At 40.0% G+C, this 16791-nt stretch overlaps 1 protein-coding gene across 6 annotated transcripts in view; it reads right to left on the reverse strand.

Annotated features, from left to right (window-relative positions):
* alk (ALK receptor tyrosine kinase) overlaps positions 1-16791 on the reverse strand; it is a 453734-nt gene that overhangs the window by 37685 nt on the left and 399258 nt on the right. For all 6 annotated transcript variants that reach the window (XM_061844090.1, XM_061844089.1, XM_061844092.1 and 3 more), the window contains 4 exons: positions 9912-10022; positions 9550-9691; positions 7715-7882; positions 5986-6084 (listed from right to left, as the gene is read on the reverse strand). In XM_061844090.1, coding sequence (XP_061700074.1) covers positions 5986-6084; positions 7715-7882; positions 9550-9691; positions 9912-10022 — 520 coding nt within the window. The remainder of the gene's footprint in view (positions 1-5985; positions 6085-7714; positions 7883-9549; positions 9692-9911; positions 10023-16791) is intronic.

Below are 16791 nucleotides of genomic sequence, written 5' to 3' on the forward strand. Positions count from 1 at the left end.
TGTTATAGTAGTGCTACTAAGGGATGGATTAATCGTAAATATCAAATGAAGGCCCAGGTACCAAATGTACCGTCTCCCACTAAAGCTGTACGGTTCATTATAAAATGACAATTTAAAGGCCAGATAAACATTATGTCTTGGGTTGATGTTAATTTTTTTTTTTTTAAAGATTGAGCACAAGACACTTAAGGTACACTACATACTAAATCAAAACTACTGATTAGTGGAGGTTTAACACAGTATTTCAAAAGCCAACATTAGTAATAACAATTTAGCATCATAGTGTCAAAAGATTAGGATTACACCTGCAAAATGTATTGTTTTGAACTTTTATCATACATTGATTACAGTATTTTTACACATTTATGAAAGTTAAGAATGTTAAAAATCAGGATGGATTACGTCAACTTGCCTAGGTCAAACCTTTGTGTCTAACTTGAGTTCACTATTGTACAAGTGTTATAATGTTACATTGAAACAACAATTAATAAATCTTTTACGACGGAGACATACATGGCAAGATGGATAGCTTTTATATATTGTCGTAATTTGGGGGGAAACTGGTATTGCAAGGTCATACAAACTCATATCGAGATTAAAGTTCTGACTTAACTTTTTTTTTTTTTTACAAGTAAAATTTGATTATATAAACAACAGGAACTATCCTTGTTGGAGAGCTGCTGGTCTGCTTCCTGACTGATGTAAAGACGTTTTTGAGCAAAGCACTGAACTTTAGGTCAAGGAATGTATTACAAGATTGCATATGTGTGTTTTCTAATTTTTTGTGTGGTTTGAAACAAAATATGCTGTATTTGACAGTGTGCATTGATTTTCCAGTTGGTGTTTTATAATCAGGTATCCAAAAAACAAAACAAAAAAAAATCCAAAAGCAATCGTATATAATGTGCATGTGCTTTCATTATTCTATTTAACTTGCAACAGCACAGGCGCTTGGATGTACTTACTGTTTAATTGCCTTAGTATGGCATGAATAGCAATGAAATTGAAATATTGCAAGAGGAATGGTGATGGATAGGCTGATGGATGACGTTAAACTGGAACAACAGTGGAGTATAATGTCGCAGATGACATTGTGATCTGCAGTAAAAGCAGGGAGCAGGTGGAGGAACTGTTAGAAAGATGGAGGCATGCACTGGAAAGGAGAGGAATAAAGATTAGCTGAAGTAAAATATAGAATATATGTGCATGAATGAGATGGATTGATGGGGAACGGTGAGGCTACTGGGAGAAGAGATAGCAAGGGTGAATGACGTTAAATACTTGGGGTCAACATTCCAGAGCAATGGTGAGTGTGGTAAGGAGTCAAGAAACTGGTCCAAGCAGGTTGGAACAGCTGGCGGAAGGTGTCTAGTGTGGTATGTGACAGAACAGTCTCTGCTGACAAAGTTTATAAAACAGTGGTGAGGCCGACCATGATGTACGGATTAGAGATGGTGGCATTGAAGAGATAATAGGAAGCAGAACTGGAGGTGGCAGAAATTAAGATGTTGAGTTTCTCTCTAGCAGTGAGCAGGTTGGATAGAATTAGAAATGAGCTCATTATAGGAGAGCCAAAGTTGGATGTTTTGGTGGCAAAGTTAGAGAGTTGGTTTGGATGACAGATGAGTGATGGTTAATATATTGATTGGAACAAGAGTGATCAGGATGGAGATGAGGGCAATAGAGACAGACAACAGTTGCACTCACAATTGCACTTAGGGTTAATTTAATGTTCCCAATGAACGCATGCTTTTGGGATGTGGGAGGAAACCAGAGTCCTCAGAGAAAATCCACGCAGGCATGGGGAGAACATGCAAACTCTACATGGGCGTGGCCGGGACTTGAACCCCAGTCCTCAGAACTGTAAGACCATCGCTCTAACCAGTTGTGCCGTCGTGTCACTAAGAGGTGTATATGTGTGTAAAATATATTTGAGATGTCACCATTGTGTCAAGATGCCAAACAGAAAAAGGGAAAATGATATGTTAAGTTCAGCAATTTATTTGAACCCATGTACCTTTATCTTACATTTACTTATGCTTCTTGTGAAATGTAGCCCTAATTTTAATTAGTAAAAGAGTAAGAAACATTACACAGTAGTTCTGACATGCTGGTTTGATAGGGCATAATGTGTAAGATGTGTACAAGTCTTAATTATACTGTAATATTATTATTTCAGTGGCATAAAAAGACTGATGATTTATCTTGATTTTGGGAAAATATATTTTATAAAAAAATTGGACGCCTTAACACATATATTGAGAGAGACAAAGAGCAATGAATAATACAGAAATATTGTGTAAAAGTTTTAAGATTAGGGAGTCACAACTGTGAAGCAAGAACCATGATATAGTGATGGATTACTAGATCCGTATTCTGTGATGATAAATTACAGGGACTCATTATTGCAGGTTTGGGACTCATTTCCAAGATAGGTGCATTGTGGGACTCACATAGTCTCAAGTGTAAAATTAAATTAAAATTGTAATATAGAAACAGGTGTCATGATCCTGCCGCTCCAGCCTGGGCTGGGCGGGTCTCCGCGGTTGCGCTGATTGGAAGGTGCACACCTGCGGCTCATGCAGCCTGATTATGCTATGGATTTATATGACCCCGATGACAACTGGCCGGTGCCACTTCGTTGATCTTCATGCCCCGTTCGTGTGCTCTGGTATCCCTGATTGAACCTGTGTGTACCGACCTTCGTCCGTTCTCCGACCAACCTTGTAAGCCTGACTCCTGTGATACTTCTGCCTGCGTTGATTGTTCCCCTGTGTACCGACTCCTGCCTGTCCGCTGCTGCACCGGACTGCCTGCTCGATCCCCGACCTCGGCATATAATAAACGTGTCTCTTCTTGAACTACCTTGCGTCTTCCGAGTTCCTGCATTTGGTCCTACTCTCGTTTCCGATGGGACGTGACAACAGGATATATTACAGGATATCTGTATCTCTCTCTCTCTCTCTCTCTCCTCTCTCTCTCTCTCTCTCTCTCTCTCTGTATGTGTATATATACATAAAAGAAATGTATTGAAGATATGATGATAAAAACTGGAAAATATATAATGTTAACATCTAAATACTGTATCTACACTTTAACTGGAAAGCTGTAAAAAACTCAACCTTTTTTGCTTCAGTTTTGTTCATATTCCTCAAAAAGGAACTCTAGAACTCAATTTGGTGTCTGTTGTCCTTTTGTCTTGTGTGCTGCTGTAGAAGATGGTTGTCTTTATAACTTTAATGTAATAGTTCCTCATTTGGACTGAATCTAAACAAATCCTGATTATTTAAATGACATGCATTTTTTTTTTAAATCCAGGAAGCTTTTCATTTCCTCCTTATGAATAGTTTGGCATCCGACTGTAATTACTGCACGTTATCTGACCATTTTTTAAAAAATGTCCTCCTGTTTTGTTGGTATGAATAAAATCAAGTGAAATCCATTTTAATCACCATATTTTGGTTTTTTTTTCAAATAATTGGTCATGGAATACTATAAATCCAATGTAAATGATGTCACTGGATTAACATTATCTATCCATCCATCCATCCATCCATTCATAAATCTTACCCTGAAAAGGGGACTACACTCTGAATTGCTTGCCAGTCAGTCACAGGGCACATCTAGACACGGACAACCATTTGCACTCACTGTTACTGAGTGGGAACTGAAGCTATTAAAGTCAGCCGAATGCACCACGACACCATCAGTGACTCTGCATCAACATGATGGAGTTACAGTAGGTTACAGTCTAACATTCCCAGTGACCACACAGCTTCTTTAAATTCGGTGTTTTTGTGGAGAAACTTCAATGTCTTTCCGCTTAGCTTCATCAGAATCAGAATCAGCTTTATTTGACCAACTGTGTAAAAAACACCCAAGGAATTTTTCTCCGGCAGATGGTGCTGCCCTTGTACGACATACAGAACAAAGAACAGCAAAGCAGCAAGAACAAAGAACAAGAGACATTTCTATTTATATGAACTATTCCTTGTAAAAGTCATGCAAGATGTAAAATCTTCATTTAGAACAGGTACGAGATAAGTGTGTCAACGTCCCACATTGTGTAAAACTTGTACAGTCCCTTTACCAGCTAGCGGTTCCTGTAATGGACCAGTGCAATGACAGTTGTGCAAAGGGAGCAGGTTAAAGTGACGACTCGTGCGATAGTCTATTAAACTAAATTACTGATACTGTTATTGATTGGACCAGCAGAATGTGAGTGTCCCAACAATGGAACAAGGCAGAAAATAGTCAATTTGCTGATTAAGAATGTAATGACTTAATTGCCAGAGGGAAAAAAAAAACCTGTTCGAATAACTGCTAGTTAGCAGCTAGTAATTAGCTAGAGCTAGTGGCCAAGATCCAGTGGTGGATCCAAAAGAATCCTGCCTGCTCTGGACCTAGTTCGTGTTGCGTGGAAATCCTCAATAGTGGGTAGAGTGGTGGCGATAATCCGTTCAACTGTTTTGTCTGTTGGAGTCGGTGTTTGTCCTTTTTTGTGGTGGATCCAAATAAGACTATGATGGAGGTACACAGTACTGATTGGATAACCGCTGTGTAGAACTGACTTAGCAGCTCGTGTGACAGACCGTGCTTCCTCAGAGCCACAAGAAGTACATCCTTTGCTGGGCTTTTTTGAGGATGGAGTTGATGTTCGTCTCCCACCTCAGGTCGTTTGAGACTGTAATTCCCAAGAACTTGAAGGTCTTGACAGTTGCTACAAGACAGTTGGACAGCGCCAGGGGCAGCTGTGGCCGCTCATCTCTAAGACTGCTGCACCAGATCAAATGATGGACACAGATGTGCATTTTGAAAATATTATTTTGAATATGGAAGTCTAGTTGTAATGTGGTACAGTTTATCGTATTCTTGAACCTTGACGTACATCCATCCAACTGAAGAAACTGGTTGTTCAGAATGTTGGCAGGCATAGATGAAAAAATATGTACAATTAGACGTGGCAAGATGTCCATTTTTACCACCAATATCCTACCACTTAATTGCAGAGGGTAAGTGAACCATCTTTCCAAAGCTTCCCTTATAACTTTGTCCATGAGTTCATAATGTCACGGCACATCGGAACGGGAGTAGGACCCAAATATAGGACTCAGACGATGCAAGGTAGTTCGGGGAGAAACGTTTATTATTTCGTGGTCGGGGATCGGGCAGGCAGTCAGATGCAGCAGCGGTAGTTGGGACGTCGGGCTCAGAGAGCAGGTGAGCGGGCAGGCAGGAGTCGGTACACAGGAGAACGATCAAAGCAGACAGAAGTGTCAAAGGAGTCAGGCTTATGGGGTCGGTCGGAGAACAGGCGAAGGTCGGTACACACGGGTTGTCGATCACGGATACGAGAGTGCTGGAACGGGACATGAAGCTCAACGAACTGGCCCGGACCAGTCGTCATTGGGGTCATATAAATACACATGCTAATCAGCCCGCAAGAGGCACAGGTGTGCGCCTCCCAATCAGCGCAACTGCGCGGGCACCCGCACAGCCTGGGCTGGAGCGGCAGGATCATGACACATAATGATTTCCATATAATTTTATGTTTATGCCGAAATACTTAATTGATTTTGCCTTCTGTTTTAATTCCCATTCCCTTACTCCTTGAGTAGGTGAGCAATTACACATGAGGACTTGAGTTTTGAGTATATTTATTTTGTTTATTGAGTTTAAATTGTCGAATATTTTACAACATGTATGTGCTGTGTTTAAAGGACACCTTTCCAAGGTTTGAATATTGTCATCATAATTTTATTTTCGTTTTTTTTAATAATAATAATGCTATACAATAGAAACATGATGCTGAATAAGACGCATACTGTAGCTTTCTGAACAGTTCACAATGAAAAACTGCACTAGCAAAAACAACTACAACCATTGCTTTTCTTGCTTTTCTGACAATGATTTATGCAGTGTACAAACCTTAAGACATGAAAAAAACAGAGCTTCGAATGCAGTAACATAACATTATAACATTACCTTTCAGAGGATAAAGGTAAGGCTCTGCAGCTTGACCAAAGAGGGACGTGCCATCATCACCATCGTGTTTAGGATTGTCATTTAATGAAGTGTTACCACCTGGAAACAGAATAAACAACAAATAACTTGCTATTCTAATTAACATCCATTTACCCATCCATCCATTTTCTGTAGTGCTTGTCCTCATTAATTAGAGTTGCTGGTAAACTAATCCCACCTGACTTTTGTCAGGAGGAGGGGTATACCCTGGAACGGTCACCAGTCAATTGGAGGGCATATATATACAAACAGTGTTCAATGAAGTTAAGAAGTCGGATTTTGGAATGCGGGAGGAAAATTGACAATGGTGAGAAGAATTTGTTCTAGTATGGGGATAACATGCAAACTCTACAAAGAGATCTTGCAATGAAGAGTTGAACCCACGTCCCCTGAACGTGAGGCAGACACACTCACAACTGAGCTGCCAATAATTTACATCTTTACATTATGTACATGACTACTATAACATCACGTAGGAGGAAGGGTCCATCAATAATATGTGGAAGAAAGGCAGTGCCACACCCTGTATGGAAGAAAAACAACAAGTAGAAAATAGGACAGGACTGGTGATGTGAACCACGGAGGTCCACTACAGGTGTGCGGTGGGAGTGACTGTGCAGTTCCTAAATGTTGAGACTTTAAAGTGGAAATGAACGGACTGTCCAAGTATTTAGCCTGTCCCATTACTCTGGTCAAAAGGTCCCCCACTGGCAATACAAATACGTGTGTCCCTCCATGTGGTGTATTGCACCAGAATCACCCAGCCTCCAGTCCAAAGCATGTATTTACATGTCTCTGGTGCACTGAAAACTGCAGGAGATGGGGTGGCCACGCCTTCCTCAAATTGTGTCCTTATCATAGGGCAGGGCAGAGGAGAGGAGCTGCGAGACTCCAGCGGGTAGAGTATGGAATAGGTGCATTGTGCTCAAACCTGCATCAGCCCCTCTGGAAACCCTGAGACTGAATGTGCCCAAAAGTGCCCTGTGAGAAATATTTACAGTCTTGGTTGTGGATACATGCTTATTGTGTTGTGTAAGAGGTTCCACTCTTGTATGTAGGGGACAGGCGTATCCAGCCCCACACATGTCACCCTAAAGCCACCCCCATGCCATCCGGGTTTTCCGTGGTTTGCCAGATGAAAATATAATTTCGGCACACGATTGAATTGTTGGCCTCGGGCCAAACTTAATTGGTGACCCCCCACTACACTATACAGTAACACTCCATATCCAAACATAATAATAAAATAAAATTCAACAGAAAGCAGAGCTATGCCAGCATGAACTCTTTCCAAAAATAGAAAAAACATAAAATAATATAAAATAGATAATAATATAAAAATAAGGCATGAGTGCCTATTTGTGTTTGTTGGTCCGCCCACATTTATGCAAACTACTATTTCTGCAATCAGCCATGTGTGCTCTGACAAGAAATGGGTAGGAAATGACAATGAAGAATGGTGTTTGTTGTGCTCTTACGTTTGGGGGAGGAAATGATACACTCACTGGAGAAAGATATGCATGTATTACCTGCTATTTAACCAACACTTTTTTTCAAAATGGTTTGCTCCAGGTTCATGTACATTTGAAGAGGAAGCGATGCTGTCAGAAATTCTTGGCTAAGACCTCTGGAGGTTTTGACACTTGATATACAGTAATACAGGCGCTACACAAAAGTCTCTTTTACTAACCTCTGTAGCCTCCACCACCACCTCCAGCCATACAGCCACCTCCACCGCCCCCAAAACCACCTCGTGTCTGCCAGAACTTTTGACAGGCTTGTCCTCCCTGTCCCCCCAGAACCAGGGGTCTTCCACCCTGACTGACAGGAGCACTGGAATTCCATCCTCCACCACCACCTGTCACCAGATGCACCATATACATAGTGTATGAGAACGTAATGTACCATTGAGGTGTGTGCGTGTGTGTGTGTGTGAGAGAGACGGTAACAAATACAAAGAAGAAGACAGAGTCAAAGTGTATTCTAATGGACCAGAGCTGCAATATAAATGTAGGCCTTGACCTATAACCTGTACAACTCTATCTTTCCTCAATCTAAAGGGGAACATAAAAATAAACAACTGAAAACCGCAAGTGTGAACACTTTTTTATAACTAGGATGTGGCTTTGTTCATAATTAACCAATAACATTCAAACTCGTGATAAATGCGAATCACAATACACCTGAACCAATTTATAGTGCCTGTGATTAATCCCAAATAGACTCCAGGTGATCCCGTTCCTTGTAGCAGAAGACTGAAAGTTTGCTATGACAATGGTAGGGTATATATTTGCATTTGAAATTACCCCTTTGCAAGCTGCCTTACATCAGCCATGTGAACCACTACACCAAAGGTCGGCATGTTGCCTGAAAGTTATGTGTGAACTTTGACTAGTATTTGGAACTGTCATGATTCCCACCTTGTCTAAGGCCATCTGAAGGGATTAAAAAAAGAAGCCTCTAAGCATCATACTTTCTGTTTTTGGGTGATGAACAGTGTTTTGTTTGTGCCAAACCTACCTCGTGAAATTATGCAGGCCCACTTTTAACTGGATAAAATGCCTTTCTGTAAACTACAGATTTTTTGTTGTCGTTTTAGCTGTCCATATTAACCCACATTAGCCTTATTCAATCACAATGAATTGTAAAACATGCATCTCTTGGTTTATGTGATACATACTTGCACATGCACTGCACACATGCACACGTTAGCAATATTAGAATTTGCATTTTCACTTTTTATTGTATTTTTATTTCACTGATGCTCATGCTGTGATTAAAAAAAAAAAACAAGTAACCTTTTACTTAGCAGTTGAGTATTTTTTTTTCCCCAGATTTTACTCTTGACTAATGTTTGGAGTACTGCTTTTCACATTGGAGTCTCATCATTGTCAAGTATCAGTACTCTTACTTGAATACAAAATGTGGCCCTACCCACCTCCGCATACAATCCATAAAGTGATGCAGTACAGTAATACATCCATCCATTTTCTTTGTCACTTATCCTCACGAGGCTCATGGGGAGTGCTGGAGCCTATCCCAGCTGTCAACGGGCAGGAGGCGGGGCACACCCTGAACTGGTTGCCACCCAATCGCAGGGCACATCAAGAAAAACAGCCGCACTCACAATCACAATCACACCCAGGGTAAATCCAGAGTGTCCAATTAATGTTGCATGTTTTTTGGGTTGTGGGAGCTAACCAGAGTGCCCGGAGGAAACCCACGCAGGCATGGGGAGAACATGCAAACTCCACACAGGTGGGTCCGGGATTGAACCCAGGCCCTCAGAACTGTGAGGCCAACGCTTTACCAGCTGAACCACCATGCCGCCGTTTAGTAATACATCACTGAAATCTTCAACCACATTAATGAAAATATTGTGAAACGATATTTCTGTGAATTCTCTGACATAAAACTAAGCCTTGCGGTATTTATCAAGGTATTAATTTTGTTCTGTCCTGAACAACCATAATATTGTGGGTTATTGGTGTGTAGAGTCACATAAGAGAATAATTTGTAACATACCAGCAGCATTTGACTTCCCATTGAGACCCGGTTGGCTGACGTCATAGTCCATTTGTTCCAGCTGGCTCTCTGATTGGCTGCTGTACCCTCGGCCCCCTCCCCCACCAGCAATGATGAGGGGCACATGAATCCCATTCTGCACCTGGGTAATTGTTAGTCGTCATTTTGTGATTGTTGGCTCTGTTCATTGTGGTTGCCATGTTAACATTCTGCCAAGATCTGTGTAACAATGACTTAGACTGCTAGAATATAAAATAGTAATAAGTTACCAAGGAAAAATGTGGATGCAACATCTATAGAAAAGCGTACTTTCAAAATGCCATCAAGTTCCTATAGATACCATACCCGAGTTATCTTCTCACCTTGAAAACATATGTGGCCCCACCGCCTCCTCCACCTCCACCCTTCACTTGACTCTTATTCAGCATCGGGGCAGTCTGCTCTAAGCAGATTTTATTCAGCATGGCATTGGACTGTGGGAAGGAAGATATTGATTGAGCTGACAAAGGAAGGCTTCTATTAATGTTAGTTTACTGATTAGTTATTGATCTTTCACAACAAAGACAATAAATAGTATAAGGCTTTGATTAAAACCAAAAGTAACAATGTCAAATTGCATACATATTCTGGAGGCACACTTGTGATATAGCCCTGAAAGACAGAGCTTTTTATCTCGTTTCCAAGTAGTTGTAAATCACTTATTATTTTTGCATCATTCCAGTATCTCCTCTACTACAAATGATTAATGTCATGTGAAAAAGGTAATTAAAAAAAGCCATTCCTAAAGCATTCTGTACTGTGTGCAACTTTGTATCTTGTGATCTTCAAGTATGTTTTATTGCAAGTAAGATGACAACTGTTATTTTACACAAAACATTTACCTTCAAAATCTTTTCCCAGAAAGAAAGATACTCAAAACAGAAATAGGGTAGAAAAAGTTGACACAATCGTGATTAAAAGCTAGCTTTTGTGATGTGCAACATGTAAAATATTTTGAATCTTTTCCCCCCTATCAATGTTATCGATAACCTGTACAACTCATTTGTATTGTTTATGTAATAGAAACAATACAAATTGTTATTTTACGTAATTCATGTTAGGCTTTGTTTCATGAAAGTAAAAGTTTGTTTTACTTATCTCTAAAATGTATCTTAACACTGTGAAATGCACTCACCGTTGTTCATTACTTTACCTTTCAAATTTGTCTGAGTGTAAATAGAAGTTGGGGCTTCACTGAGTGTGATTGACAGGTAGAAAACAAATGCCAACAAAAGTTGTGGAAGAGCCTCCTTCACTCTTTCTCACTCTAAGCCAGTTAAGATTGTTGCTTTTCACTTTGAAAGTTGTGAGAAAATACTGTAGATGTATGAGAGAGAGTAAGAGAGAGGGGAATGTTCAAGTTTGTGTGCCGAAGTGCTCTCTTGCTTGATAAACACGAAAAATTGTCTGAAGTAACCGTCCAATGTGGATAGCAACTCTCAACAGACAACCACATTTTTGTGGATATAATTGGGTTGATACTTCCATTCACGCTAATTGACAAATCAGAGTATTCAGTTTGTATGTGTTGTTGGTTGAATTGAGTCAATACACCACCATTCAGTGGTCTAGAATGCTGATTAGAAACACAGGGGAGTACCAATATTTATTCTATAAATAAGGGGTGCTCAATGTGTTGATCGTAACAGCGTGCCAGGAAAAAAAAGAAAAAAGACATCAGCTGTTTTTTTTAACTTGCGCTCACTACGCACATGCAAACAACGACAGTACCGGTAAACACGCTAGTCAGTGAGTTCCCCCCGATTTTAAGCTCTCGCTTAAGGAATCTTAACAAACATGAGTATGGATGCTGCAGTAAAGAAGACAAAAATGTATCACCTTTATATGAAATGTGAGGCGGACCTTTTTTTCACAATGTCATTTTCGAAGTGCGTTTACCTCATCTGCCAGTGTAGTGGAATGTGGAACGGCATTTTCAAAGTGTTTTTGGAAAATACGACACCGAAGTAAGCTGGGAATGAGAAACGTGAATGAACTAAAATCCCAATTAGCCGCACAACAGTCACTTTTCACACAAAATAGTTCAACAGCGAAAGCCACCACCATCGTTTCCAGGTTCATCACATCACAGATAAAAAGAGGGATAGCTGACTTGTTGTTCCGATCTTTTAAAAATAAAGCGGAAATATTATCATCAATAAAATCAATGCAGCTGTAAAGGAGCACAGTTACACGGCGATCTGAAGCCATGGCTGATGTGTGGAAGGACATCGGAGATTGTGTTTCTCACTGCAGTTGGACAAATCCGCTGACGTGAGTGACACAGCCCAGTTGTGCATTTTCATTCATATGGTGTTTAGTGATCATCAACGTGAACTTGGATAGTTACAAAAATTTTTTAAAGTTAATTATGTTGTGTAATATTGGCTCATGCGATTATGCAAGGCACACAAACATACATTTACACATAAAGATCCTCAATATACTTTAAAATAATTATGTTTTGCATTTTTGTAGTGGGTAGATCTTTGTGACTTGGTCATTCTATTTCATCATTGGTCATTCTTAAAAAAAAACACCTCTCCCCTCGATCGGGAGAGGCTGGATGCTTGAGAAGTAGATCTTGGGGTAAAAAAAGTCTGGGCACCCCTGCGCTACATTGTCTCGCAGGCTACATTACTTGCAAGCTTAGTCTAGGACACAGGTGTCAAACTCAAGGCCCTGTGGCCAGATCCGGCCTGGCATATGATTTTATGTGGCCCGCGGAGGCAAATCAGGTGTGTCAGCTTCCATGATTTTTGTTCAAATCTGTACCAAAATTTCAATTTGTCATGTCATAAATGATAAAATTGCGATATTGTAAGCATTTTTGTGCTAGGAAACGTCAACAGTAGTTGAAAAACCCATTACCCATGATTTTAGATTCCAAAACTATTTCATAAATTTCATATGTAAATATGATGATGAGGCAAAATATTTTGCTGCTTTCACAGCCAAAACGGCCCTCTGAGTGAAACAATAACTACAATGTGGCCCGCCACAAAAATGAGTTTGACACCCCTGGTCTAGGAAGTTCTTGACCTATCCATTAAGGTCAAAAAGTGCTTAGTAAAGCACCCAATCACAGGTTTATTTTTTTCCTCTCAGTATTAGATTCATTTAGTATAGTATAGTATAGTATAGTATAGTATAGTATAGTATAGTATAGTATAGTCCATGGATATGAAACTTAAGGCCCGGGGGACAGATCTGGCCCTCCACATCATTTAATGTGGCTCACAAAACTAAATCGTGAAAGTGCATATAGCAAACATTTTGTTAAATTATCAAACCCCTTTTTCCTGATAATTTCAACAATAGTTCAAAAAAACTACCTTGATCTGAGTTCAAAAGTGGTCATCCATTAATTTGTTGTGCTTGTGCAATTTGATGAGGCATAACTGCCCTCTGAGGGGAACCACAACAACAATGTGGCCTGTGACAAAAATGAGGTTCATGGTGCTGGCAAAGTTAGCAGTTTAAATAGGAGTACTATTTTTTCTCAACTACCCTACGAGTATTTTGGCTGAATATCAGTTGAAGGTGTACCCCGCCTTCTCTTCCCGAAGATAGACAACGCCCGTGACCTGTGACCCTTTGACTGTGTCAGGATTGATTAGTTAAATGGTCCATCAAAATACAGGTGGATGAAATTGTACATGAAGGTCTGTTGACATTGTTCCGTACACAGTACCTCGTAAATTGACTTTTTCTGAAATGAAAAAGCTGAATGTATCTCTAAAGATAACCTTTCCCAATTCAATTCCCTACATTTTTTGGCCGTTTCAAACTTCTTTTGCCCAAAGTTTTGCTGTTGTATTAATGTACTAAAGGCATTGGAGTTTAGAGCCAAGATTTGACACTGATTCAGAGCAAAATGACAAGGTGTGCAGTTTTTACTGTAGACCTGTGAACACATTTAGTCACACTTGGGCTTCTTAGGCTGACTCTGAAAAGATTACTCTATTCACTTTTGGGCAGACAGTAGTTCCATGTTTTAAGAGAAATTATAAAGCATATCATGACGTTCTTGAGGGAATGTATGAAGTAGGGGCGTGGATGCTGGGAGTACTTAATGGTTTTTAATACCTATTCATTTTCTATACAAAGGGTTATGATTAGGGTCAAAGGAGGAGCGTGTGTGTGTTGACATTGTATGCGTGAGCTGAAACTGATCCCAGTTGACATACGCCATTTGTACATTTACACATCCTGAGGCAATAAATGGGAATAATAATTAAATAATGTGAGTGGCTTCCGATATCTGATGCAGGAAAAGGTTAGTAGTTGGGTTTTTGTTGTGAATGTCTGGAAACAACATTACACTTACTGTACTGTGTTTGCAATAAACGGATTGCATATAGTTATATATAGTCTATAACCCCCTTCAACTTCAGTGATATACATTACTGTGTACTGTTTTGTGTCCCCATTTGTGTAACATGCTTAATAGCACTGAAATAGTTTCTCTATAAAATAGTGTATCGTGAGTGGGTAAGAACAACCTCTGCAGGCCTCCTCACTTAAAAACTTTTATTCAGTACTCTATCCTAAGTTAATATCAGGCACCAAACAGCATATAATTAGCATATAATTGCATTTTTAATGGAAAAATCCATATTAATGCAATCTCTATGCAGCGTTGCAGCACATAATCATCGAGAGGGACTTCTCTGTGATTGAAATTATTATTAGATATACAGGAAAACATCAAAATGCTTCTATTTGTGTAGTGCTTGTGAAGAAATCTATGACCATTTTTAGAAGATGATCCTCTGTTGTAATACAGTATATGCACAGGAAGAGGCTTTTATAATCGTGCTCATTACCAGTCATAGAGTTAAAACAAACGCGCATTAAATTAACATGAAGTTCCCTCAATGATGCTCAGAAATATTTGGATAAAACTGCAGGTATGGGATCATCCAAGGTGATTTCTAATGTGCCTGAAATTGGTGAGAATCTTACAGTAATGCCTTTAATTAAACAATACAATACTCATACGTGCTCATTTGTTATTACAGCTAACTCCAATTACATCAGCAAATATGAGCAAGAAAAAGTTATGAGTTGATATTATAGCTGAATGCTGGGATTAATTAATGACATTGCAAGTGAGTGTGGGCCAATTATTTTTGTTTCAAAAAATGCTTAACAGTCTGATGTCACACGTGACTTTCTATCTAAATACAGATTACGACTATTACTTTTGTTTCCAACATCTGTCTGTGCATCTGTTTTTGAGTTCACATGCAAAACAAAAACAAAAACAAAACATTTGTCTCTGGTCAGACTCTGACATGAGCTATGTAGAATACAGTGGTATAGATTTCTTAATACCCAGGATTTGTTAATACCGTGGATGAATAATGTCACAGAAACCATATTACTTTGGTAATATGAGGAATTTCCAGTCTTGAGGCTGGCCTACATTTCAGAATGTTTATACAAGAAATGATGGATGGTTTCATTGGTGACTATAGGGATTGGGAGGTTTTTAATCTGAGTGTTGTGTAAGCAAGCATACAGCGAGGCTGCCAGCAAAGAGCTCCAGAGCATCACGGATGACAACCACCTCTGACAAAACAACAGTAAGCCGAGGAGAGACAGCAGGGGATCATCGTGAGCTTGGTTGCGTTTTTTAAATAACCGTTTTCTGGCTATAAAATCAATGTTTTTTTTTGACCAACATGATATGCAGTATGATTATGTATACACTGCATGTGCAGTGGTGCCTTAAGATATAAACTTAATTTGCTCTTTGTTCATGCTATTAACTCAAAAGGCTCTCGTTGCAATGCATCTTTCCTCACTCATTTGTTCTTTTCCTTTCAGCTTGTCCTGTTTGAGGTCATCACAGCATGTCATCATTTTCCAAGTAAGCCTATCTCCTACAACCTCTCCTCAAACACCAACTGTGCTCATGTCTTCCTTTACTATATCTATCAGACTTCTCTTTGGTCTTTCTCTAACTCTCTTGCCTGGCAGCTCTGTCGTCATCAATCTTCCACCGATATACTCACCATCTCTCCTCTGGACATGTCCAAATCATCAAAGTTTCCTGTCTCTAATTTTATCTCCAAAACATCTAAACTTGGCTGTCCCTCTAATGAGCTCATTTCTAATCCTATCCAACCTAGCAAAGACTCTTCTGTCACATAAACATTTTTCTACATGTTCCAACCTCCTTGGATAAGTTTCTTCACTTCCTTACTACACTCACTGGATTGTTGACCGCAATTATTTAAACTTCTTCACCCATGCTATCCCATCTCCCTGGAGCCTCACTCTTCCCCTCCACTCTGCTCATTCGTGCACATATATTCTGTCTTACTTTGGCTTATCTTCATTCTTCTTCATTCCTCTTTCCAGTGCATGGCTCCACCTTTCTAGCTGTTCCTCCACCTACTTCCCGCTTTCACAGCAGATCACAATGTCATCTGCGAACATGGTGGTCCACGAGGACTATAGTCTAACCTCATCTGTCAGCCTATACATCATACCTTCAAACAGGAAGGGCTTCAGAGCTGATCTCTGATGCAGTACCACCCCCACCTTAAATTTTCATTCTCACCTCACCACAGCTTTGCTGCCCTCATAAATCCTGTACTATTCTAACATACTTCTATGCCACTCCAGACCTCCCCATACAGAACCATATTTCCTCTCTTGGTACTCTGTCATAGGCTTTCTTAAGATCGACAAAGACACAATGGAGCGCCTTCTTATGTTCTCTGTACTTCTCGATCATCATCCTCAAGGCAAACAATGCACATGTGGTGCTCTTTCTAGTCATGAAATATTACTATTGCTCACAAATACTCATATCAGTCCCGAGTCTAGCCTTCACTGTGTGTGGTTATTCTGTACCCACATGTATCTCCTTCTTTTCCTTTCGGCTCGTCCTGTTAGGGGTCACCACAGTGTCTCATCTTTTTCCATTCAAGCCTATCTCATGGATCTTCTTCTCTAACACCCACTGTCCTCATGTCCTCCCACACAACATCCATCAACCTTTTCTTTGATCTTCCTCTCGCTCTTTTGCCTGGCAGCTCCATCCACAGCACCCTTCTACCAATATACTCACTCTCCTGCCTCTGAACATGTCCAAACCATCGAAGTCTGCTCTCTCTAACCTTGTCTCCAAAACATCCAACTTTGGCTGTCCATCTAATGAGCTCATTTCTAATCCTATCCAACCTG

This window comes from Syngnathoides biaculeatus, chromosome 15 (assembly GCF_019802595.1).
Source record: "Syngnathoides biaculeatus isolate LvHL_M chromosome 15, ASM1980259v1, whole genome shotgun sequence".
In the NCBI taxonomy this organism is placed as follows: Eukaryota; Metazoa; Chordata; class Actinopteri; order Syngnathiformes; family Syngnathidae; genus Syngnathoides; species Syngnathoides biaculeatus.